General features: G+C 37.9%; 1 protein-coding gene across 1 annotated transcript; it reads left to right on the forward strand.

Moving 5' to 3' along the window:
* Positions 1–421: 421 nt before the first annotated feature.
* LOC104330478 (protein FRA10AC1 homolog) lies at positions 422–27,547 on the forward strand. The gene is made up of 14 exons (XM_075423447.1): positions 422–597; positions 4,662–4,738; positions 6,740–6,832; positions 6,916–6,961; positions 8,878–8,954; positions 9,651–9,734; positions 10,225–10,309; positions 16,144–16,189; positions 20,671–20,784; positions 21,794–21,836; positions 23,244–23,368; positions 23,985–24,023; positions 25,349–25,433; positions 25,894–27,547. Exons 1-14 carry the CDS (start codon positions 565–567, stop codon positions 25,934–25,936), a joined length of 990 nt encoding a protein of 329 aa, XP_075279562.1. The 5' UTR covers positions 422–564; the 3' UTR covers positions 25,937–27,547.
* Positions 27,548–27,743: the final 196 nt, after the last annotated feature.

Genomic DNA, 27,743 nt, shown 5'->3' on the forward strand with positions numbered 1-27,743 from the left:
CGCCCCCCCGAGGGACCTCTTCCGCCGGGCCCTGCCGCCTGCAGCCGGCTCTGAGCCGTTACGGCCCCCCCCGCTCAGCTCCCTCAACGGGGATTCCCGCCCCGAAAGCGCCGGTGCGGGGGCGAGGCGGGACGGGGAGAAGAGGGGCTGGCTGAGGGCTCCCCGGGAACCACTGCGGCCGCGTCCTACCTTCCCAGAGGCGGAGACCGCCGCAGCCGGGGCCGCGCACCGGGTTCCCGGGCGGGGAGGCTCCCCTCGCCCCTTAACATGATGAGCGGCTTTCCCCTCCCCTCCGCTGCCGGCGCGGCGCGGCGCGGCTCGGCTCGCCCTCCCCCGCCCGCCGGCGCCCCGCCGCCCTCCGCGGGCTCCCCGCGCCCCTCCGCCCTCCGCCCGCCCGCCGCGGCGGCAGGCAGCCCCCGGCGCGGCCCCGCTCCGCCTCTGCCCCCGGTTTCCGGGAGGGGCCCGCGGGAGCCGCGCAGCGGCCGGCGAGCAGGGCCGGGCGGCGGAGGAGGAGGAGGAGGAGGAGGCGGCCCTCGCCCGCGTTCCCAGCCGGCAGCCGCCGCCATGGTGCCCAGCCAGCTGCGCCTCTCCGCGGCCGTGAGTGGGGCCCGGGAGGGAGGGACGGGCGGAGGGAGGGGGCCCGGCAGGGGCGGGCGGTGGACAGGCCTCGGCGGAGGGGCCGAGCCGTGCCTGTGCGGGGAAGGGGCCGAGCCGCCCTCCCCGAGCGGCGGGCGGGCAGCCGGGGGGCCGCGGCCTGTGCCCCGCGGCCGTCCGAGGGCCGCGCCGGTGGCGGCGGGGGGGCTTGCGGGCCGCAGCAGGCCGGGACAGGGCCGGGCGGCTTTCGGGGCGTGAGAACGGCTTCGGAAGCCATGTCGGGGCCCCGCGGGCCGCCTTTCGGTGTGGCTTTGCTCCTTGGAGCCCCACAAAGCTCTAACCCTCGCCATTGCGGCCTGCCGTTACCTGCCCTTTACTCCTGCTTCTCCTTGTATAGTTTTAGAACTTTAATAAAGGGGAAGTATCTTGTGGGTGTCTTTTTGCTTCGTTAGGGTGTCTTCGTTTTTAATACGTTCACTGTACCGTGTATGCAAATACTTGTAATTGGTTTTACAAGGAAGAGTAGGTTTGAAGCTAGGTGTACTCACTCTCAGGTTTTTTCCCCCCAGGTGGGGGTTGCGCAGCATCAAAGATGTCATCCAGGTGGGAAGGAAGCCTGCTGACCCCCGGCATGGCACCCTTTTTCTAGCAAGGATGCTCCTCAAGCCCTGTCCTAGATCCTGTGCTCTCTTCAGGCCCTTCCAGCATAGTTTGGTTGTACCAGAATGAGCACTTGGATCTTTTTTGGGCTGCGTCCACGCTGTGAGCAGAGATGAGCGCAGCCCTGTGTGCTGGGCAGATAAAGCGAGGGGTGGGAGGGACGCTGGTGAGGCGGGTAGCGAGATTAGGGCTGAGGTCAGGAGCCACCAGTTCGGGTTTTGTGTGTGGGATTGTTTGTGCGTTTTGTTTTTTTTTCCAAACTGTCTTTCTGTTCAGCTGCATGTTGTGATGAGGAGTCAATGCATGATGTGTCCATTTCGCTGTGTGCGTTTACCCCAGTGGAGAGGGCTAAAGGAGGTGCCTTTTCTGGGTGTGCCTCCTGCAGGTGCAGTGCTGGGGAGTCCACAGTGACCTGTGTTGACATCAGCAGATGACATCTCCTCTCTCTGCTGTCAGTTGCGTCCAGCGTTCGTACACTTGCTGTGTTTAAACTGCCATTTTTTAGGAGCCCTACATTTGTGGGCTTGGTTCTGTCTCCAATTGTTCCACTACTAATTAATCCAGTGTTGGGATTACTTAAATGTCAGTGATTTAGATGTATCCCAAAGCATGTTGGTACTTGATCTAGTTTTGTGGTTTGGGGAAAAAAAAGCTCAAAGTTGGTGTGACAGACAAAACACACCGTACTGTTTAAGTTACGTAGCTTTCAGGTTCATGTTTTGATAGAATGTTTGGTATTTATCTTACTAATTTACTAAAAGCATCTGAGTTTCTGACTAATTCCATCAAAGCAAAGATTATATGAAAGGCTTTATCAAATAGTGAAAGTAGTTATTTTATTTTTTCTTGGCAATTTCCAAGGGGAGAAATCAGTCTTGAAATTTCACTGCATTAAGCAAGAGTCTGTTTACACTGTCCTTCCAAAACGGAAGGATCCAGTTATGGATGAGATTCTTTGATGGAGTTCATTTTTACATTTTACCTAAAAGTCAGGTTATCTTGGTGTCATCCGAAGGCATCAGGTCAGTGATTGTTCAGCCCGGTCTCCACCAATGCCGTCCAACATGGCCGGAGCTACTGATATCAAATGTCAAACCCCACTTCTAGTACAGTACCTGTCCATCCCGCTGTTGCCTTCGAAGAAGGATTCACCTAGAAGTGTCAGGACATGAGTCATGGGTTGTTTTCTTTTTCACCCTGAGTTTATTTTTGAGCAATTGTAGTGATTCAGAGGAATGGCTGGAGCTCTGAAGAGTTTTGTTGTCAGAAGAGCAGACTCTCAGGACCCAGTCCTTAGCCATGCCGGCCCTTATATTCAGTCACAGCTTTCCAAAAGGCTGAGAGCCCTGCAGTGTGACTCTCTTGGAGCAGCCTTTTTTGAAGCTTTTTTTTTTTTTTTTTCCTATTAATTCCCGGAATCAGTTGGGAGCTGATTACTGAGCACATCTACTTCTTTCCTGGGGCCCATCATCCAAGGGCAACCACTTTGGGAAAACCTCCTTTTATTTGAGATTTTCTCGTCTTGCCTGTTTTTGTACTTCGTCTGTCTCGTGTTGACTTTTGTGCACATTGTGTTGGCTGGAACTTTCTCTGCTTTCGAGTGTGAAGGAAGCCCTCAGTGTTCATCTGGGAAGCATTACTTTTGCTTTTGAAAACATTCCTGGATTACCATGATACTTGTAAAGTTTAGAGGCCAAGTGTAACGTATTTGCTGCACACTGGTATTGAGCCTTTTTTAGAGACCACGTAAGCTTCATTAATAACAGTGGTGACAGGCTTGCTATTAGAACCACGTCAGCTGGGAGACCTGCATCTGAACTGGGAATTGTCGTGGGACTGTGCTGGGAGGGCTTCGCACCATTGCTGCTCTTTTGCACCCAGTGCATGAGGCCCACTTAGACCAGATGCTGCAGACATCTGCTGCACTTTTTTTTGGTAACTGATCATTTTTGTGTCTCCTGGCACAAAAATCGATCCTTGACCATCAGTGTGTAAAGTTAGTGTTTTACATACTCTGCACAACACAGACCAGTTGTTGGTGTCAGTAGAGGATACGGTTGACTCTCTCCAACATGGCATTTTTGGGACACATTTGCATCCAGAGAAGGCACCTCATCAAAATCATCTGGAAGAGATGTGTCTTTTTGCAGATTTTGTTTTTCTCTGATTTTTGTCTGAGGAGGAATATGGTTGTAGGTAATGTGGGAATCAGCAGCAGTGAATCAAATACACTGGTTTTCTAACCCAGTTTCTTTTCTCATCCACAGTCTGAATTACCAAGATACTTAGGAAGCATGTATTGAACCTTTCCTCTTGCAGATGTGTAATAACCACCCGTCTTGGTGGTTTCAGCTCAGTTGTGTAAATATTCCATTTGTGTAAATGCTTTTTTGGTGTCAATGCTGGTTTACACAGTTCCCAGCTCTGGCTGTTCTCTTCCTGTGCTGCCCCTCCAGCTGGCTGGTATAGCTGGTTGGGGGACTCTGGATGGAAACTTACCGGGGTTAAAATGATCTTTTTTTGGATGGGATCATCTGTAATTTGGGTGAGTTGTTTGATCTGGTTCATGTGTAGTTTCACAACTGAGCAACTGGAAGGGAGGTACAAGAGTAGGACTGAGGGAGAGGAGATGGAATCTACTGAAGCCATTACTTCTGCTGAAACAACTGGACATGTAACTGTGCCTTGAAAAATGGAGGTGAAGGACCTGGGTATCAGTCAGTGCTTGATTGTTTAATTGCATTAAGATACGGGATATTTTGGTTTTCTTATATGCATTAGTTTGACCTAGGAGTCCCAAAGTGTGTGGACAAGATTTCATTTCATGATAGAAATGTGCTGATTAGATGGTACATTTTTGCAGGCATATTTTTATTCTGTATTTTAGGTATCATTTCAATAAGCTTTCCAGCTACCAATGTAAGATTTAATGATCTAAAGTGCTGTACCACAGCTCAAGAAAGCTTTGTTCTCATCTTTCTTTGTTTATAGTGTGGGCGCATCAATTGCTGTCCCCCAGCCTTCTGAAGGAATAGTTCCTGGGGAAAATACTCACCTTTTTCTTGTATAAGTGAGATTGTTTGAAAGTAAAGAACAAAGATGTTCATCATCCTTTTGGTTATTTGCATCTATGTGAAGATTAAATACGGGGACATCTGCATATAAATTATTTATAAACCAATCTTTTGACATACTAATGATGTCTGTCTGCCTTGTGTTAGTTGGAATATGGTCTGCATTGTCTGTTGAGTTTGGTTTGGTTTAGACATGTGAGAATGCACTCGCTTGCTTGCTTTCTGTCTTTCTCAGTTTTATTTATGCATGGTGGACAGTACTGTTTTCTAGTTACGCCATGTCCATATTGCATTAGCAGGTATATTGACTGCATTGTCGTTTATTATTTTCAGGCACGTGGCCATGGAGGCTATGATTCTGATTTTAGCGATGAGGAGAATGGGGAGAAGTCTGTGCAAAAGACTAAAAGGTAATGTAATACAGAATTCACACTTCGTATTATGTATTTTGTGCAAACGGCCTATTACTGTGTATAGAAGATTATGCGGTGGTACGTGAAGTCTGGTGTTGAAATGGTTTTTGAAAAATCAGTCACTTTGGTTCCTGCAACTCCTCGTGTCAAGCTTGCCAAAGCATGCAGTCTCCCGGGGGCAGCTGATTATGATCCATTCTGCCATGTCCATCTGGTGTCTATATGCCCCTCAGTTCTTGGAGCAGAGTGTTTCATTTTTCCGAGCATTAGTATTAACTGCTGGGGTTTGGCTGCGCTGTTCACTTCACTGTGACCCATCAGGACACGTGGAACTTCTGAAACAGCGAGGCAAAAAAGGCCAAGTGGTGGCAGGCTTTGTAGATGTAAAACACCTGCTTGGAGGAAGTGAAAAACTGATGCTTCTTGTTTATTACTTAGTTTGTGAGGAGACCTGGGAGTTGGTGAATTGTGTTGTACTCAGTCCTTGAAATTTAACTGCATGTCTCTTATTTGAGATCACCTTTGCCATTCTTTCAGTGGTTCGTACGATTAGTGACCTTGAATTGTGTAGTCTGATCTCATTATTAAGATTTTTATTTTATTTATGGTTTTTTTTTTTTGCTTTGGCACCATAGTCCTTCAACACTTTCTGCACTGTACTGAACATTTTGCCTATGTTTTATATATATTTTTCTTACCTTTTTCTGTCTCTTCCTTGGTCTGTTATTGGACTTTATTTAAGAGGGCTTTCTGGAAACTTTCGTAGGACTCTTGCATATTTTCCTTGGTAGTAACATTGAAAGAATGGGATTTGTAGTGTCTGCATTCTGGGAAGAAAATTTGTGTTTTAATCATTGGAATAATAGCAGGCATTGTGGTGTTCCATTTATTTTATAAATGTAGCTGTTCTCCATTAAAACAGTGACTGGTTTTGTTTAGTTTTCATTTTCTTTTAAAGGCCATTACTCATTATGCCATTCCAATTTCTAGGTGGAATATTAGCTAACCATCAGGAGCCTTTCAAAAATACCATCATTACCCTTGTTCTGGCACACTGCTGCTGATTCCCCGTAGGGCTCTAATGGGGGTTTACTGTATATGTATATATCCTTTTCTTGCTGTGTGATGATACTTATTTTCACTTAAGGGAAAGAATAGTCTCAAGTTTTCTCCATATTGCTGTTGTATGGAGTCTCCTTATGGGAATTTTGTGCCTACAGATTCTTTTGAGCAAATGATACGCTTAGTTTCTAGAGTCCTATATTCCATAGCTTGAAACATAAATTCCCTGGCTCACTTTCTACAGGTTTCTGACTTCCATGCTTTCTGCCAGCTAGTAATTATGGAAAAATCTTTTATTCACCTCTATTGAGAAATGAAACTAACTAAATATACCTTTTACTAGCTACAATACATCACTTTATATTTAACTTTTTATTACTTCGTTGAATTCTGAAAGTATTTGTAGCTGCCCACTGACAAGTACAGTTCACAATGCAGTACTTCAGTGTTAAATTGGCGATTCTTGTGATTGCACTAAGAGAGGCAGAGCTGTTTAATGAGGTGTGGCATGAAAGGATGGGGTAGGGTTACTAGCAGTCACTCTTAGCAGTGAACACACTGTCCTTCCTGTTCCTGCTTGGCTGTGTAGCTGAGATTTATAGAGGGCTTTAAATGTAGAGTGAAACTGAGGAATCTTCAGTGTTTTTTCATTGTGGTTCTATAGTGCTAATATTGAAAAAAAATGAATGTTACAAATTTATCTTCTAAGCTATTTTCTTTAAATGCTAACTGTAAGCAAATGCCTTTCCAATTTTGTTCTGCAAATGAAGTAAAGTCTAAGCTGATGTTTGTTCAGAAGTTTGGTTTTATTGGTGTAGAAACTAGCAATATAACAGTTTTTGTTATTCAAGTTAGTGCAGAGTTTGGCGTATGGAAATTTTATTGCTTATGAAAAGTTCTAGACTAACTTTTCTTCCTTTTCCCCCCTACCTTTAGTATAAAGGAAGATGGCCTTCTGATAAAGCCATTCCAAAAAGTGAAACAAGGCAGTGTTGTTCACAGACAATTCGCAGCTGAAGAATGGGACAGGTATCTTTTATCTGTTGCTTTTGTGAGGCATTTTTCCTGTGATGTAAAGATAGCTTTCACTCAAACACATTTGTTATTAACAGGGAAGAAGCAAGAAAAAGAAGATTTCACTTAATAGCGATGGACGCCGTATCCTTCTGTTTTGTTTTTCTTGAAGTTTGAAGATGGGACACAGTATATGGTGAAACACTGGGATTTCTCAGTTATCACAGCAGTTGCCAGTGCAGCACCGGATACTGAGTAGTTCTTCAAATTAGCTTCTTTTTGTTGCCAAGATGTCTTTGTGAACGCTTCTACTCAGTAGAAGCATTTCCAGATTCTTCCTGTATGCTCATTTGTTCTGTTTGGGACAAAATTATTATACAGTGACATTTATTTAGACTGGCACAAAGACATTTGCACTTTCAGTTGAGTTTATAGGAAACATAATTCTGCATAAGGCTGCTATTATCTGTGGACAAATACATCTCTACTGGCAATTTAAGAATGTATTAGTTAAATCAAAAGTGTATTCAAAACAGCCTTATGTCCAGTAATGCCTTCTGCAGGTGCTCTAATGTAAGCCTATTTAGTAGCATGTGCAGTTTTATTTTATTTTTTTAATCTCTTAATCATATTTCATGCATAATTTGTAACTACTTTTATAACTACTACCTTCTTTAGTTTACAACCTTTCTCCTTTTATTTAGTTTTCACCTGAGGTAGTCATTACATGTTTTGACTGAGTGCATCTGAAATACCAGCACTTGCTTGTTTGTTTAAATAGCTGTTCTTAAGCAGTAACGATTAATGAATAGGAAAGTAAAAACTAATGAAATATGGAAGCACTGACTTAAATCTGGAAACTCCAGTAAACAGAAAGTAACTTCTCCTAACCTGCTTAGAATTTGACCAGGCACTATATCAACCATCATATGCCTGTAAAGGGGGCATATGTTGATCAGTCCCACTGACGTTGTAAACTGTCATTCGCCACAAAAAAGCCCATATATTCTTGAATGACTACTAAACTCATTGTGTAGAGACTTGTATGAGTTTCTGCTAATATTTTTGAGTGGTTCCTATTTAGAACCTTTACTGTTATGCAGCCTTAATGCCCAGTCACTCAAATGGCAGCACAAAATAGTATGTTGTGTTAAATGTTTTTAGTTTAACTTAAGCCTTCTGGACTTGCTTCTATATTCCTTCTGTATGTGGTGGAAAGAAAGAAAAAGACAAATACTGAGGTTAACTTAACTTTTTGGGGGCCTTTGGAAAATAAAATGTTTTCTCAATAAAATTCTAATGCATGTCAAAAGAGTGGGTTGATACAAATTGCTAACACTGAGGCAGTAGTTGCCAGGATATGTACCAGGAGATAGTGTATTTCCTAATTTGCTGCTTCAGAAACACTATACAAGTTATTTGAAAATATTTTTAAGTAGCTGTGTATAATGTTTTGTCTGTGAAGAGGCTTATTTTCTGCATAAGTAATTACATATTTTTGCTTAAATTATGATACAAAATGTGTTTCAAGTCATGTCTCCGGGGCCGAATTGTTCTAAAAAAAGCATTACATATTTTCCCGTGATTTTAATCTCCAAAGCAAAGCAGTTAACTTTTATTTGTATGTTGATGGTAAAAGGTAATAAATTGTTCCATTTTAGTAGCCAGACTATTTTTATAAAACAAAAATACAAAAAAGTTTAAACCAAAACTCCAGTACTAAGAAGCTGTTGTCTAAATTACAACTGAAAAAGTGAACCCAGTTTCTGTGTATATGCATACAGAGCATCTTTGAGAAAGGAAGGCAGTTTTAGAAAGGTTTGGCAGCTAAATGAGGTTTTAAAGATGAAATTGCCTTTAATTCTTGTATTTGGAAAGTAGCTTTTATAAGCAGTTATTAAGAAAAATTGCTAATTAATTCCTTTCTGGAAATTACTGAGCTGTTTTTGAGAAAAGAACTTATTTCTGTTAAGTATATAAAAAGTTTTTGTCATTTTTTTAGTTTTAAACTGCAGTAAGATAAAAGAAGTTCTGAAACAATCCTTAATTGCTTTATTCAGTATGAAAGACATAAAAAGTTGGTGAATGACTACATTTTATACTATGGTGGCAAAATAGAGGATTTCCGACGTTCTGGGTAAGAACCATTACAGTCTTTCCCCTCATGCCCCCAAAGATCCCCTGTTAATGTAAAGCCATTAAATATATATTATAGCTCTGGGGGGAGAGGGGGATGTAGCTGTGTATCAAATTAGTAATTCTTTTGGTCTCAAATAGTAACTACAGTCATTATAGATATCTAAACCACAGAACTGCACTGTTTCATTTTGCACCGTTATTTTTATATTATATAAAAACTTAACCATGAGATGAATTATTCTCGTTGTGTTACGTAAAAGGAAAGATGACAGGTGAGCATTAATTGAGGGTACACTGAGAAATAGCTGGCAGTCCCTTCAAAGTAACAATCTGAAATACTTCCGAAATGTGCAGAACTGCTGTCCATTGTCCAGAATAATGATAACTTTCTTTAGAGCTATCTGTAACTGCCTTCTAACATTACTGTCTTCAATAAACAGTATTTTAAAAAGTATTTTCAGACAGGGTCAAGTCATCTACAGTTTCAGTGGCCATTTTCCACTGTGAATTTTTCATTTGGGAAAAGGTATGCCAGGGAATACATTTTTTGAAAGTTTTATTCCATATCAATATATTCCATTATGCGGTGAGGTGGAGATTACAGCTGTGAAATACTGATGTTTACCAAATTATTATTTGACTGACTTTTCATTTTAATGTTACATTGTGTTAAAAAAAATGTGTCCTTTTATAGAGCAAATGACAAGACGGATCTTGATGTTATTAGAGAAAACCATAGATTCCTGTGGAATGAAGATGATGAAGCAGACATGAATTGGTACCTGGAACTATTACAGAATATGTTATTTTTAGATCACTTGTGCTAAATTTGTGATGCCCCCTACTAATTAAGAAGTACTGTGCATACTTAGTGATCATTTTTTAATCTTTAATGCATTTAGAAATGAAAGACCTCTAGGAGGTCTTTTATATCTTAGTATTTCTCAGCGGCATAATGAATCGATGACAGAACTAAGAAATATTTGTGCATTCTCTGAGATCCAAATGACTGTCCTGAAAACTCTGAAGGAAGCCTAGTTTGAAAAAGTGTAGTTTCATTTGTGCTGTAGATATATTTTAGATTTATTTTTCCAGTTTTATGGAAATTACCCGTTGGCTCAATGAGCGTATTTCTGTTACACTGCTAGCTTTGCAACTTGGGTTCTTCAGATGAAACAACATGTCTTTGTCTTGCGAATGTCGTTACAATGTAGAATGAATTGTAACATGTTCTATATTTAATAAAAAAATAATACTTTTTGTTATAGGGAGAAGAGGCTTGCAAAGAAGTATTACGATAAATTGTTCAAAGAATACTGTATAGCAGATCTTGGTAGATACAAAGAGAATAAGGTACATTTATTATTGTAAATCGTCTCGGGTTTAAAGTATGTTCTTTTTCAAAAATTGCCTTATGTTCGTGGATGTGTTGTGAAACCAGAATGTTAGTACCCCTTCCCTAGAAGGACAGTTGTGAGAACTTGTCAAGTTATTTAATAAGCAGCAGCAGTTTGAATCCAAGCATTGTCACTGCCCCAGAAATGTGCTTCTGTGGGAACAGGAGCATTTCTGTTGGTTGTTTTTTTATGAAGAGGTACATTGTGTGTAAGAAAGGCAGAAAATGCAGAGAGGTTAAGGAGAGAAGGCTAGAGAGGTTAGCCTGGAGAGAAGCACTAGATGAAGCCTAAAAAAACACTGGAAATGTTACTTTTTTTTTTTTTTTTAAAAAAAAAAAAAACAGCAAGTCTAGAAAGAGAGAGTTTTGTACTTGAATGCTGGCAGAAACAGTTTTGGAAATGACTGTTCTAAAGCAACTTCTTTCGCTAGTTGTTCTTTTCTGTTTATAGAAACAGGATTTGTATGTTCTTTGTAAATAAATAGAATTTCTTAAGAGAAACAGCCCAATTCTAGCACTGTTTTTTCTTCTTAACCAGGACAGCCTTTGTCGTGTCCAATTTTTTGGCTGACTAACCTCTTAGTCAAAACAATATGTGAATTTTTTATTGTGATTTTGCAAAGAGCGTTGCTGAACTCATATGTGTCTGAGTGTTGTTAGAACATAGTAACAACCCAGCCCTGCAAACAGTGTCTATATAAAGTTCTTTGAGACTATTTACAGTATTGAAAATTACATTCACTGGTAAATATTTGCAAGGACTGGGCTTCAACTCTTAATATTAGGCAGAAAAGAAGACGATCTTCTAAAAAAAATTGGAACAGAAAAATGCAAAAATTAACAAAAAGTAAAATGCTGAAGATGTCTTTCTTTTTATTTTTGAGTAAATTGTATTTTATTTTCATATAGCTGTTTCATATCCCTCAACCTCTGCCCCCCCCCACCAATTTTTCCATTGAGCATGCTTACAGATTTTGTTTCTTTCGCTGCTGTGCCAAGTTTCCACATGTTTGCTGTCTTTTGTGGGAAAATGTTCTGCCCCAGTTTCCTTTTTGTGTGTGTGTGTTGTGTGAACAGTGTTTCCCTGTCAGACTTCAAACGTGGCTGTCCTGACTTTGAGGTCACTCCGCATTCCTGTTTATGCTCACAGGTCATTACCTATATTTTTGGAATTGTCATGTCAGCATAACTCTGCTGTGTCATGTAATTTGTTCTCTTATATTAGGTTATGCTTTCTGTTCTCAAATACACTCTGACCATGTGAGACTACTTTCTTAGAAATTCTTAGAAAAATAGAAAAAAAAGGTGTTTTTCTCAATTACTGATTTATCCGTGCCCATGCTTGGTACAGAAGGATGTCAAAGCAGGTTTTTTTCTTGGAAGTCAGAAATAGGCTGCTGGTCCCATTCACACCAATGGCATGCAGTCTATGCTTTCAGATTTTTCCTGCCTTGATTCTTTTTCTGCATTTCCAGAAACTGGAAGTTGAGTATCTTTAGCCCCTTGTGCCTTCTGTTTTGCAGTGCTGGTGCTATGAGAGGTGTAGGGTGGGTAACAAGCTTCTCAGCTGGCCAGCCTTTCATATGATAGTTGTTGATGCTTTATCTTCATATAAGAAAGAGATTTTTTACAATGAGAACATTCATTTGCTGGAACTACCTCCCCAGTGACATGGTAGAGTCCCCATCACTAGAGGTTGTCAAGATGCGATTGCACAGGGTGCTAGATCATCTCATCTAGGCTCCCTTTCCCATGAAAGTTTGGACCAGATGATCTTTTGAGGTCCCTTCCAACCTGGACCATTCTGTGATTCTATGGCTCTGTATCCTGCTAGGTGGTATCAAAGTAAAGTTGGAGATCAGTTTTCCGTGAGGTTTTATATATATGTGTATATATACATATAGCATAGATTGAGACTTGCAATACATAGTCATCTGTCTTCACAACTGTAATTTTTTGGCTGCTAGCCAAAATCTTCTAGCCAACCAATTCTTCTAAAGACCTCTGCATAGAGATTGTAGCTCAGGTCTCATTTATAACTTTTCTTCTCGGAAGAAACACTGTTTTGCTAGGTACTGGATAATGATAAGGACCAGTTTCATGGGAGGGGCTCTCCTGAGGTCTGAAAAGTAAGCGGAACACGTCGAAGACTGAAGCTCAAAAGAAAACAGCAAGAAGCCCCAAGACATATGAACCCCCACAGCCACAGCTGTGCTCCGGTTTCTGGTCCAGACTGTTTCACTCACAGATGTGCATGCATATGCATATACGCATATGCACATGCAGAGATGTCTGGGACTCCTCTGGTCCCATAGCAGAGCCCCCTGTGCTCTCATCCTTGGAGATACACAGGTGCTCTCCCACCCGGAGCTGGCTGGTGGAGAGCCACTCACTGTCCTTGCTCCCAGGCCACTTCACATAGCTGATGGCTAGGCTGGCTTGGTCTTTGCTGGCACTCACACACTCACGTGCACACCTGCACTCGCCTGGCTTGCTGGCACTGCAGGCAGATGGGACCCTGTGACCCACAGTCCCACTTTTCTTTGTGTAGTTAGGACATACAATCTTTTCCGTCTCTTTTAATGAGAAATGCCAAGGTGACCCTCTGGTATGAGACTGCTTAGAGACACTGGAAGAGTGTGCACTGACAGCTCTTGGTTGTGATGTATCTGTTACTCCTTACATTTTCCCTAGATGAGAATTTTTTAGGTCAAAGTTGTCTTTGAACCTTCAGCGCATCTTGTTTGCAAGATATGAGGCTGATAAATGACGGTCTGTACTGTCAGATAGTTGAGTTCTGTTGTCAGTTTTGCAATGCAGCAAGGGAGAGTGCTCTGCATGTGAGTTTCACTTTGATGCACGTTGGACTAGAAATGTTCTCTTCTCTTTGTTTTCTTACTTTCCTAAAAAGGTTCGTATTTGCTATCTGTACTTTGTTTTGTAGCTTAACAGATTGGAAATGTCTCCTGTTTGCTAAGAAGTGAAATCTGTCTGACACCTGGTCATTAAACAGAATACATTTTATTCTTTTGTTTTTATTTGCAGATAATTTTCAGATTTCTAGGCCAACTTGTCTTCCACTTGGTAATGTTAATGTTTGCTTTTGTCATTGTTTTGCAGCATGGAGACTTTCGTCTGAAAAATATTTAAAATACCTAATGGTATTTTTCCACAGTGTTGTCTACATTCATACATTTCTTTTTTTCTGAGAGATGACTGTGGACATGTTAGTTGTTGCTGCAGCCAGTGCGTATCACACAAACAGTCCGTATTTAATTTAGGAATTTCGTTGTGTGTGGATATTAAACACTATTTCACATTTTTAAAACTGTAATTTTTTATGAAGTTAGCCATTTGATACTCTTTTAAAGCACCTGTTTTGGAGTTCTTCTACTTGAACTTGGTCTACCTTGTAGAAATAGCTCATTTAGGATCTTGTTGAACTCGTTTAACAAAGGTGAGGCAGAATAAATGCTGTCTGCTGACCATGCTTTCGCGTTCCGTAATATTGCAGGCCGACTATTGAAGAATCTACCCTAATTTTTAGTTTTCCTACATAGTTTAATCTGTTCCTGATATTTTAGCTTAGAGCAATTAAATTACATTTACTTTTTATTTTATGTTTACCTTAGCCATGGTCGCTCTCTGTCATTTACTACTAGTTGGTGGAAGAATGATCGGCAAAAATTAACGTGGATGAGGACAACTTTTGTCCTAGATGTACTACAGGTGGTTCTGCCTCCCTCCTTTCTTTTGTTTTGCCTGTTTTTCTTGATATCACTACAGAAATGCTCTGCAAGGATATAATCTGATTTATATCTTATTGAGTCAAGCTCAGACTGTGAGGGAAAATTTGTATAAAAGTGTACTTCAGCAGCAAAAGCGAGCATAGATAACTTGCTGATTGGTGAAGTAGATGTACTATGAAAAAGCATACATGCAGACAAGGTTGATTTTTTTTTTTTTTTAACTTTTCATTGCCAGCAGCAGACACTTGCAAAATTCGTGACAAAATACTGTTGAAGTTTAATCATAAACTTACAGTATTTTTCAGTTGCATCATAAACTTTTCAGAATCAGAATACCCTGTAAAACAGCAAATATCCTTTAAAAGAGCAAAACCAGTTACCATCACTCTGTGGATCCACTGGTTTCCATTATGAATTCTATATTTACAGATGTATTTTACATTCTCTTTTCACTGAACAGTTCAGCACAGTTCTTGGTTTTTAAAATTGATGAATTTTTGTTTGAAGCATGAGTGGTGTAATGGTACTTTAGACCACACTGCACATTTTTAGAGTAGGCCAAACACAGCCTGATCCAGCCTTAGCAAACTGTCATCGTACACAGTATGACAACAGAACCTGATCTTCTCCTGTGATTTTTTTTTTTTTTTAACCAGTGAAACCAGTAGGTGTGAAAACATTGTTTATGTTGTAATACCAGTTTGAAAATTAGTGGCAAATATTTTGCTGGTGTACAAATTTTTTGTTTTCTTAGACATCTTCTATGTAATATATTGACTTGGGGAAAATCAGTGCCAACAAAACATTTGGCTACTGATGTTTTTCTGCTCATTTTTTTCAGCTTTGTTATTAAAATGCAAAGCATTTGTATGAGAGTATGGCACATTCTTAAAAGCCAAAACTTCTGTTTCCCTGTGTTTTCTGATGTTCTCTGAACCACGTACCACTTCATGTATGAGAACTCCATGCTGTTGTCCTTCAGATAAAGAATTATTATGATTTATTAAAAAAAAATCAACAACATTAAAGACCCCGCACAGCAACAGATACCTGTACTTCTGTACACTGTTTAAAATTAGATGAAAACCATTGAAAATCAGTCTGGTATATTACAGAGTTTATGCCACTGCATCTACAAAATGCGTGTTTGTGTGGGTTCAGTCTGTGAGTGCACCAAGAAAAGTTTCATATTCCAAAGGGTGCTTTGGAACTCATATGCCAAAGATGGGCTTTATACCCTTCTGGTTTTGTAACCCTTCTTCCCCGTCTTCCTTCCACATCTTCTAACATGAAGTTCAGATTCTTCTGCGCTTTGCTTATAGAGCAGCAATTTTATCTTGTTGTTGTCCTGCGTTCATGAATTTTAAATAAAAATATGATAGCCCTTTTTGAAGAAGTTGTGTGCCTCTTGAGTTTTATCCCCTCTTTCTACTTGTTAGTGAAAATAAAATTGTTTTTCCCAGGCTGTTCTCACTCTTTTCCATCTTAAGTCTTTTCGCTAGGCTACTTGCCGTTTTGAGAGGATGAAGCAGATTCTACTGGAAAACAAAAATAATGCATGGGTTATCTACATGTGAAGTTTCTAGGCAATGTACAGAGAAATACAACTTAGTTGTTCGACTGTTTTTTTTTGTCTTAGTCTTTAGGATGTAAGAGTTGATCCATTGGTACGGGCTAGTATGACTTTTCAGTATTCCAGTGGTCTTCTCAGTTTTTAGTGTGGACAAAATTGCAATGAAGTATGTAGTAAAGTCAGTCTGCCTTAATTTCCTATTTGTTCTTCTGCCTGCTGTGAAGCCTTCTAGGAAGTTGCTGCTCAGTACTGAACAGCATCTACTGGAATTTGAATTGCATATGTAAATTGGAATCCCACTGGCGGGCAGAGGCTAAGAGATATTTTAATTAACAGGGAAATAAATTAAATTTACTAAGCAGAATTGAATGGATGAACCATGTGCAAGACATCAATCAACTGAAATTAGTCTTTACATTACTGAATACGTTGACTGTTCACAACTTAATTGTGGTTCTTATCTTGACAGTTTGGATTTAGATGGCGACACGAGAAAGAAGTAATTTCAGGAAAAGGTAATGCTCTCCTCCTTTTTATATTATGTTTCTCCTTAATGCTTTTCTTGCTGCTTTTTGACATAATTTTCTTAGACAGTATTTAACAATACCGATAACTTGATCAGATAATAATGGACAATAAATTGACCTAACTTCTAACTTTGCTGTTTTATGCCACATAGCTCTAGAGTGCACACTGATCTGCATATATGAAAACTAAGAGAATATGTGGTTTGTTTTCACAAGATTGGATTTGTAATGACCACCAACATAATGCATTTGATAATGTAGAATTTCACGGATATGTTCTTTTAGCTGCTTTTCTCCAGTAGTTCTAATTTACCTCATTAGTCTTTGATACCTTTAACTGAAATATTTCAATACTTCTTCTCAGGGAACAATTTTCTTGAGAGTTTCTCCAATGCTATTTGCAAAATGTTAACTTTTTAATTGAAGTTCCATGTCTGATGTCTGGTTTAGGCTAAATAGCTTTTCAAAGCTTCAGTGGGAATCAGTAGGAATGGTTGTCATGTCTCGCGATCCTGTTTCTAAATCCGTACCTTATTCTGGCTGCTGCTGTGTGTGAGTTCTTACTGATGCGATACTGGGACTTGCGCAGTGGTCCCTATTCCATGGCCAAGGCACAGGGACTTTTTCAAGTAGCTGAACAAGCGAGAAAATGGTGTGAGTGTATTGCTATTCCTGTGGGTAGATCTTCCTACACATGTATGGTTTTCAGAAGTCATGCATGCACACTCAAGAAAATTGCATGGAGTGATATGTTGATCAGAACAGCTCTTTAAACGGCTCTATTTATTATAATATATTACAAGAAGTTAGAAATACACTTTTTTTTTTTTTTAAAAAAAAAGGTTATATTTCACAGGAGAAGGTGTGAACATTAATGATGGGGGGGTTTTTGAACTGTAAAGGTTAAAGCTCCTGAAGGTAGTTGTAGTTATATGTTGCATTCAGCACTACAGATTATATTAACGGATAGTTACACTTTATATTGTTACATGCTTTATGGAATATTTAAAAAAAATTAAAATTAAATGAGAATTGAGTAATTTATGAACAATTATGTCTTCATGGGGAAAAATAATTGTAATTTTAATATCTGGTACTCCAGATTTAAAAATGTGGGAGAAAGTGCAGAATTACATGTTTTAAGCTTTTTAGTGAAATCCTGATGGAAAGCGTACAAATAAAGACTTAAGAAATAGTACCTTTCACCACTAAGGGGCGCAAGAATTCAGCCTTCTCTCGTGTATTAGACGCTCATTTCAAGCACTGTTTCATATAGCCATTTAAAAGAAGGCATGAATCTTTAATGCCTTTCTTTTGCTACTTTTAAGTATAAATCAGTAGTATTTAATTAAATGTAATAAAGCATTAATACCTATGTGTCTGATAGTTCACACGAAAAAAAGGAGAGCGTGTGCTTATTTTAGCTGTGACAATAACAGCAATGGCGAGAACCATTGGACCGTGGTGTGGTTTGGGGTATCTTGAGAAGGGAGCATAGGAATGGGTTACTCACGTTTGGGTGCTTTGTTTTCGAGGTCCGTCTTTGTGAGGTCATGGAGAAGAAGGGTTAGGACAAGTGAAAGGAGAGGTGTCGCCTATATTACTCATTGTAAATGCTAGGATTATTCCTTTCTCTTCTTTTCTTTCCCACTCCAGTCTTCTGCCATAGGTGTTTTGAAAGTAGGTCGTATTGGAGATTGCTGTTGTATCTTCTTAAATTTAAAGTGTAACCTTAATGGCAGTAAATGGTGTAATATGTTGCCAGTTTCAATAAATGGTTCCACAACATGGTCATTGTCTTAATTAAAATCTTTAGGTAGAAGCCCTAGTTTAAATTTTGTAAATCAGTGAATAGTAGGCAGATGAGTTAGTTGGTCTGAAAACAAATCCTTAAAATCTTTTAAACTATTTAAAAAATACATTTGACATGCATTCCCAAGTACTTTTTCTCTACTTTCAAAGCAAGAATAGTAAGGTATAGGATAAAATTTTAAAATAAAAGGTATTCTAGGCAAAAGGCAATAGTGCTAAAAGTTTTCTGTAGGAAAATAGGTAGCAAGTTCATTGGGTAGAGGTGAAATAGGACTTCTTCAGCAATAAGCAGAAAGAGCAAAGCTGAACGTGTGGGTATATTTGCTGTTTTCTACTTATTTGTATTTGTAGATTAAGTAGTAAAATACTCAAACCTGACACATAATTTGGCAAAATAGAGTTTAATACCTGCAAATCGATCTAGTCTCTGTTTTTTTCATAGTTTCATTGAACTAACATTTCACTGTTTTAGCATAGTAGTATCTTTCTTAGCCTATTTTATATATACATAAATAGACGTATTATATGCTTTACCTTATTTAAACAAATGTTCTTCCAAATACATTTCCATTAATTTTTTTCCAAGTAATTTCCTCCATGGAAAATAGGTAGATTATCAATACCTGGGTAGTGCACCATGTATCCATGTACCAGTCTGATACATCTGAATTCTGATCAAAATGCATTAAAGTCTGTCTTTCGGCTCTTTAGGTTTCCTTAGTAATTTTCAGTACTTTGTTTAGCTTGTAGTACTTACACTTTCTGCCTATTCAGCTCTTCTGCAAGAAGCAGAAGGTGCTAATGGTTTTTGAAAGCACACATTTAACAGCCAGATTATAGGAGTTACAATTCTGAAAATGAAGGCAGTAACTTCCCTGCAGCTTGCAGCAAGGTGACAAGACTTCAGATAGAAATGGAATTTTGGACATAGATTTTTCTTGCTGGTGAAATTAGGTAACTGTCCACTCAGCACACTGGTTTCTATGTCTTTGTTTCTTGGACATCTAACTATCGGAAAAGTCATGTTTCAAGTACTGAGTAATCTGGTCCATAGTTCCCTTTGATTTGGGTTCCCAATATACATGATGGGGATTGTAATGATCTCTTACTTTGCAAAAATATGGTTTTTAATGCTTTTATGACATTTAGGTATACTAGAGTGATAAACACTACTAAAAAAGCCCTCAGAAAGAGTGGAATTCTGTATTCAAGTCAGGATTTGAATATGTGTGAAAGGGGGGTGAGAGAAGCCTGGCTGTCTATATGTGTGTATGGCATGGAGCAGGGATCTACTGGAAAAAAACCCACCATGATTTCAAATATTGAGGTGATCATAAGTGTGAGTAAATGTGTAAGGGCACAGAATTATGGTGCTTTACACAGTCAAAATCTGGTTTACCTAAGAATTGCCTTAGCAATTTGAAGAAATTGTTCCAGCTATGTTTTGTTTTGAACATACAGCTTCACAGCCAAAATGTAGAATATCCAAAATGGCTTTTACATACTGTAAAGAGCAGCTAATCATAAATAAAACTGATGTATCTCTCTTTCTCTCTGCCTATTTTTCTGGGTTTATTTGGGGATTTTTTTTCAGAAGATGTGAAGTAAACAGAGTCTGGTTAAGTTCCAGGAAGTTTTATATAGTACAAATTTTTCCTTGTAGATTTTTACTTCTTTGTAACAGTTATAAATTATTCCTGATGACACAGGGTACTGATAGCCATAACTTTCATAGGGTTAAACATATTTAATTTGTAATTTTTTTTTTTTTGTGGAAGTCCTGGGATTTTTTGGTTGAAGTGTTAGCACTGCAGGTGGTTTTACATTGCAGAACTGAAGTATCTGAGGACACTGCCAATCCATTGGTTAACAGCTTAAGCAGAATGTTCTGAGGTTAATCGTTCACCAGCACTCCTGCTTGTGATCCTGTTAATACACATCCTTACCACCAGCTCTGCATACAAATCAGTCTTCTGCAAAGGGAATATATGTATCTTTATTACTGCAATACTGGGAACACAGTCGCATAAACATTGATTATGTGCAAATTGTTTTGAAATTAGTGTTGTTTTTAACATAGTAAACCCAAGGAAGCTTTTAAAGCTGCTATATAGTTTCTCATAGAATTGGATTTGCTTTTGTTAAAAGAAAAGTGTTTATGGAAAGTCATTCGAATACAAATTGTATGACCAGTATATCAGGTAAACTATTAAGGTAATAAGAATATGGGCATCTTAATTTTGTACGTACATGATACTTTGAATAGTTTGATATCATTACAGATGTATGTCTAAATTGCACCTCCTGATCCATCAGCCTCTGTTAAATAAGTAATCATTTAAGACGTAGAATGTATCCTAGTGACATGCAGAGTTCAGTATTAGGCTTATTATTTCATAACATAGGCCTGCATCTATACATTGTAAAACACAGTTCAAGTTATGTCCTTTCTTTGCAAATATGCAAAGTATGGTTGATTGCTTTGGCATTAGCTGTTACTGTTTCCTTAATCGAGATGTTACTTTTAGATTTGGGCTTTTTTATTTGAAAGAATTGGAAAACTAATAGCAAAAACTGAGCAAAACTGGAGGTGACAACCCCAGACCTATGCTTGTTAATCATTGAACCATGGTTTTCTGTTTTTGACCTCTTTAAAGGCCAGTTTTCCTGTGGAAATAAGCACTGTGATGAGAAAGAAGGTCTGAAGAGCTGGGAGGTGAATTTCGGTTACGTTGAACATGGTGAAAAGAGGAATGCACTTGTGAAATTGAGTAAGTCAGCCGTTTAAGGATACGTACACTTAGAAGAAGTATCTTGTGCTTTTAAAGCTATGAAGTGAGACCCAATGATAATGATATTAGGTCATGGAAAATGGAAAATGCTGAATAGGAGATAATTTTGCTAAATTAATTACAGGTAGTATGATGGTCTTGATTTAGAGAGGTCGACTTTTATCATATATGACAAAGTTGTTACAGGGTGAGCACTTCATGCTGTAGAATTGGTGGTGTCATAACATTAGAATAACTGATCATAAGCTGTTTTCTATACAAGCATGTCCAGTTTTAACAGACAATACTGCATTGCAAGGAGGGTTTCATCATTACCATTGCTTAATCAGTTATGTGGCTTAGGAGTTCTTAGCACTTGGGACCAGGCAACTTCTTGCACACTTCCAGCTCTACCAATTTTATTTTTAACGCTTATGTTTTCTTTCAAAAATTCTAACTTTAATTAATCACTTCCTTTTCCTGTCTTGGCTCTTGAGTGGGATTTTATTATTTAATGTGGTGTACATTTTGATATGTTCATCAGATAATTAAACTTATCACAGTTTACACAGCTATGTGGTGTAAAACAAGCTAATAGTGTTTTTTCTTTTGTGCGCAAGGCACTGAATCTGGCAGCACTTGGTCTCTGGCAAAGCTTCAAGAGACTTGCAGCTCTTCAGTATAATTGTAGAACAGTTTGATCTGTCCACAAAGATCTATAAAATGGGATGTCTGTAAGTGACAAGCACTGATACTTTTTTATGAATAATTTCCAGTGCTAAACCTGTGATCTCTGTCCAGTTTAGTACAATCTGGGTTTGTACTGAAGACTTTTATTGTGGTATTTTTGTCAACCCTGGCTGCAATTACACTGTAACTTCTGTTATGAAGGAAAAGCTACTGAAATTGGAATATAGTGTTCTGCCTAGTTTTATGTATGTATTACTAAGTTTTGTTAATTATGCTTATCAAATACATGGATGTAATGTTCTCATTCTCTCTTGTTCAGGACTATGTCCAGAATGTTCCTACAAACTAAACTTTCATCACCGGTAATGAATTATTTTGAAAATATGGGGGCTGAATTACTGATAGATTACAGTTATGATGAACAACAAATAGGGGGAAAACTTCAGCTAGATGATTAGGAACTACATTTATGCTGAAATAGATTCTGTTCTGGAGTTCCTATAAAGTTGCTGGCGTGACACTGTTGAGAGTTAGACATTGTTGTGCTAATGAAAGTACAAAATCCCTCAAACTGGAAGAATCCCATCCCCACCCCCACAAAAGCTTCCTTTGCTTAATTTCAGCCAAGTGATTATTTTTCTTTTCTGAAGGTTTATGCAAAACAGTCTTTTTGATTTTCCCTCTTGCTGTGTTTAAGAGCTGAAATGCTTTTCCTTTTCTTAAAAATAGTGGTTATATCTGTGAGCCAAAGGACTGTGCATTGAATTTTTATTTCTTTTTTTATTGTTATTTATAATCTTACAGATACCAAATTTCTATGATTTTCTGAATCTCGATGTGGCATTAACTTAGTTGCACAGCTCAGTGATGAAGCCGTACAATTACCTGAAAAGCATATGAAAGGGAAACCTTTGAGCTAGGAAATGAGGATTTCTTTTTTAAAGTAACACAAATCAAATGTGCATCTAGATGGATATATCCAAGATAGTTCATTGATCCATTTCAAAAGTTAGTTCATATTCAGTTTCATTAAGGCACTGTGTAGGCACATATTAAGAAGGAGTATTAACTCAGTGAGATTAGTTTGATTTGTCTTGCTTCTTTTTGGAACTAAAATTGTAAAACCACTCGAATTCAGAATAATCATGGTCAAACATTTTTTCTTTGTCAACTGCAGTATAATACTTACTTTGAAACAATTTTAGTGACTTCTTTGTGCAAAGAAACAGGAAAAGTTAGCCTATGTTCATACAATAAGCCTGTGAGTAATGCTGAAAAGAAAATACATGGGTGGTTGGAAATACATGGGTGGTTAGTCTGCAGCAGGTTTTTAGGCTTAAGATTCTTCTACCTCAGGTTTTGTCACTATCAAATATGAAAATGTATTTTAAAACCTTTATTAACTGTGTTTTTCTCATCACACATACAGAATTGTTTGCTAAAAGAAAAAATAAGATTTCAATATAAATAATAATTTGGCATGTTATAAAGTTATTTTCTGTATTTAATCTTTGATTGCCAATTCATTGATTTTGTTGCCTGTATCAATGTCATTTTAGCAGCTTTAGCGTTTCCTGTCCTTTGTCTTTAGCTGTAGAGCTCTAGTGTTTCTATAACACTTTTCATTTTAACTAAATTCATTTTTTCATTTCAACTAGTGATAGGTTTCAGAAAAAATGAGAACTGTTTGACTGACTGAAATGTTTAAGATTTACTGTTGCTTGAGGAGTATGTATAACAGAGAAGGTGTACGTTCATTTTTCTTAAAGGAGGAAAGAAGTCAAAGCACACAAGAAAAGAAGCATAGACGTACCGAACTCTAAAGAGCCAAAAATGAAGAAGACAAAATTATCTTGTTCAGCAAAAAAGAAGTCAAAAAAAAAGACCCATAAAGGTAAATTAAAATTTAAGACCTTTGATTTTTTTAAATATTCAGGTAAGTTAATTGAATCTTAGTTTTGCTGTAGCTACATATGTATAGATATAGATATGTAATTATGTATAAATATGGGTATATAACTTTCCTGACTGTGTAACTCAGGTAGTCAAAAAGATACATTTCTTACGTAAATTTCCTAGGTGCACAGAGAAGATAAATTTGGATAAAAAAGGAGGTAAATTTCTTACATTTTACAGAGAGGGAGAGCCTTTTGAAAAATGCATTGCAAAGAAAATTTGTCCAAGAATTGGACATTGCATACCGTAAAGGGCTGTGAAGTATTTAATTCCTTGAGGCTTTGGGGTTGAAAGCCTTTTGGAAATGTTAGATAACCTTTTTACACCACAGATTTTGGGATAACGTATTTGAGCTCAAACTGATGACCTTTGAACTCATGCAAACAAAATCTTACTTCAGTGTTTGCTTGCTTTCTGTGAATGTATGGTGTGTGCGTGCATGTGCACATGTTTATGTGTAATATATTGTGATAGAAATAGCTTTGTAAACAGTTTTAAGATAACAGATAAAATGAAGATAAGTTTACTATTTTTTAAATGATGTTTCTTTCCAGATCAGGTTTCTTCAGAAGAGTCAGATAGTTCTGATAAAGGTAACGTATTTGAATATCTTCTGTATTTTATGTTTTTGTAGTAAGTTATATTATTTCATGGTCATTTGTGATTGGTCTTAGTTTTACTCGTTGGCAGTTTTGATATTTTAAAAGACGGTAAGAATGCTGTGTGAAAACAAGCAGAGATATGAAGGGTCAAAATAATTACTTACAAATTCTTGGAGAAAAACTTAAGAGATTTTTTAGAAGGAAATCTTTTAAGTAAGGAATAAAAATGTGGGCAGAAAACATAATGGAAATAATCAGAAAAAGAAGGGGTCAGGTTATTCCATATAAGAGTAGAGGGTTCAAAAATACGTACATTGTTAATAATTACATGGGTCCAGGTATGCAAATATATGCTGTGTTACGTGTGCTGTGTAAAGAAAGTAGTTTTGCTATATAAGAACTACTCCATTTCCTTTCAGGGGATGATACTATTATGTATTCTACTCAGAAAAGTAATAGATTTTAAGTAAATCCTAGGCTTTAACTGAAGTCTTTTCCAGCTACCACCTGTAGTACCTTGGAGACCTACTTCTTGTGGGTGGAATCAGTCTCCGTGAGCCCTTAGGCACTGGTTGTCTCTCTATCTCAGTCCCCAGTTTCCTTTTTGATGAAACAAGCCCCATCTCCTGGTCATGCCAATTCTTGCTGCAGACTGTCTAGAAGGGACTGAGTGTTTCCACTGATTGCTCTGCTGTGCTGTACGTTTTTAGGAATATCCTCAGCACCTACGTTTTCCCAGCGAAATACAGGAAGACCTGAAGCAGTCTCAGACCATGCCCTAAGTCTCTGTTTTGTCAGGAAAGCTCTGTTGGAAGATTGGGGTTTTTTAGGTCAGGGCATATTTCTGGTAACAACATTTTTTTTTGGTTTTCACCCCTTCTGTATACTTACACGAAACTGTTATGCAGTAATCCATGTTTTCTGACATGGTAATTTACAACTGATAAAAGTTGTCATTCAAATAGAAGTAGCATAATTGATTCATTTAATATAATGAATTGAAACTGTGTTGTAATTCTGTACTTGTGATTATAAACTCTGAATTTTAGGAATTTTAGGAATTTGCTGCTGTTGTGTCAAGATCAGTGTTTTGACATGATTGTTGTTATGTTGGGCCAAAAAATTAGTTCGTGATATCTAAGAGTATTTTTGGTGCTGTATTGAATAATATCAGAAATGATTTTGTTTTTACTTTGTGCAAAGTAAAGTGTTCTTTTTATTCTCGTGGTTACAATTAAACATTGCTCCTAGCATTATGCCATCTAAATTAAAATAAATTATTTTAAAATTTATTTCATAAGCACTTTATTTAACAGATTCAGATAACAGCGATGCACAAGATGGCCCTTCAGATGCTGACTTTTGGAAAGGTCCTCTACAAGAAGCAGATGAAAAATCACGGTTAGTTTGATCTAGTGAACTTGTAGCTAGTAAAACAGACTGTGTCCATTCAGAACTGAAAAGGGAGAGGTTTTTTCCTGAGTGTTTTACTGAATATTCTGACATTTAGAATTATGTCAGATCTCCTTCCATGTGGTGAACCTAAGTATGTTTTTTTAAAGAGGAGACATACACAAGACTGGGGGAGAAACACATGTAAAGCCATGCCACTGCTGTCTTACCCCCTACCATACCATTAACGATCTTAGAGACAAATCGTAACAGTCAGCTCACTGCCGTTGCACAGAAGGGGGGAAACGTGAAAGTTATTGGAATATATTAAGTCAAAATGGTCTATACGAGCTACAAATTCTAATCAGAAGTCTGCTGAATCTTTTTCATACAAAGATTATCTCCTAGGTACAGATCCAAAGCAGAACTGCCTTTGACTTTTTTGTGTGTGTTGGGTTTTTTTTGACAGGGAGGAGGAGTTTGATGAGTATTTTCAAGACTTGTTTCTCTGAAACTTCATATTGATGGAGGCTGATTTTCTTCATGAATTGTCAAGATAGAAGTCTGGAAACCCAGTCATAATTGGAGACCGGAGACCTCTTCCTGCCAGCATACTTTTTCTGCAGTCACTCATATGGACCACCTCAGTAGGTTATCTTTGTAGAAGGCTTCAGGTCTAAAAAGTTTCTTTTTCTTGTGGTGGGCTGTATACCCATGAAATAAGAGAAGTAATTGTTTCAGTTCAGTGCAAAAGATATATGGCACCCAAACTTAAAGCGGGAAGGATGTAAACAGAGAAGAATATAGTTCATTGACATTATATTAAGGAAGTTGGCTTTTATCCCAAACTTCAGTTATTGTCAGATTTGTGAAAAGGGACATTTTGGAAGATTCTGTTATTAGTTTAAAGCCATACACTTTAATATATTCATATTTCTAATTTATTAAACAAGGAGTTAATAGCCTTAAATGTATTGGTCACGTAGACTTTAATATTTGGGTATTAGTCTCTGTAAGTATTTTCAAATGCTGTTGGAGAATTTCAGTTTTTATAAAATATGTATTTTGCTTGAATTGAGTAAACCATATCTGAAATGTCTCCCCTAGTCCTTAGAAAAGTTTAGTTCATTGTGACTTTATTTTAGATTTTAGTTAGAATATGATGTGACTGATAATTCCACTTATAAAAATCTGGTTGATTGGTGAAATTTTTGATGTAAAAAATAAAGTCTGTGCTTTCTACTTGACGTGTACATGTGACTTGTATGTTATCTGTGGTTTCTGATCTCCTTAACATTGATTGGATGTTAATCCTTCTTTAAAGTGTAATCCTAAATATATAAGTAAGGAATGTATATTGCTTGAGAAACTTACTGGATTCATCTTCCTCTTCAAATTACATCACAACTTTAAACATTCTTTATTTTATGTTTCCAAAGAAACAGTTGTCACATGAACAGTTACAGTGGCTATTTTCTTTGTCGGATGAAAATTACTTTGGATATAAAGGACAAACTTTTTTTAATTAAATGTTCATGTTAATCTGAGCAAAGTTAACGTTGTATAAAATATATTTTTGAGAAGTACTTCCCACTGTAGATATATTTATAGAAAGTATTTATACTAAATATTTGATGTGGAAAATGTAACAGCAGAGATGGTTGCGGTGTATATATGAACATTTTACATGCATTCATATGAAGAAGTTGAGAACTCTATTTACAACTATCACTTAACATAATTACATTTGAAACAGTTTGTACTTACATAATAGATGACAGTACAAGGACGTACTTAGGGTGTCCTTGAGTGAGAAATAAATGTAGCCTTGCATGAAGGCTTCTTTAGATAAGAAGGTGGATTTAAAGGTTAATTCTCTGTCAACTTGCAAGCTTGGTTGAGAGTCAAATCCAATCTGCAGCAATCTGCTTACATGTATGCAACTTGCCCGAGGGGGCTTTTGTCGAATGTGTCACTGTATTTGTTGTTTGAAGTATTGTGTATGATATGTTCTGGATAACTAACTCCTCTTTGGGTCTTCAAAGTACTGTTATGAAATGGTACAGTATACATAGTAAATACATCATTTAATACAATTTGAATAAAATTACATTATTAAACAACCTTGAAATAGCTTTGTTTAGTACCTGCATTTAATACAGAAAAGAATACATGATACCCAGTTTTATGTGATAACTAAGTTTGCCTAAAATATGTGGCCTGTTTGTAAGTAAGGATGTAATAAGTGGGATGTCTTTTGTGGATTCCTTTAATTTGGGGGGATAGCTGTACGCAGTATCTGTATTCATAGAGCATTCA

This window comes from Opisthocomus hoazin, chromosome 6 (assembly GCF_030867145.1).
Source record: "Opisthocomus hoazin isolate bOpiHoa1 chromosome 6, bOpiHoa1.hap1, whole genome shotgun sequence".
NCBI lineage: Eukaryota > Metazoa > Chordata > Aves > Opisthocomiformes > Opisthocomidae > Opisthocomus > Opisthocomus hoazin.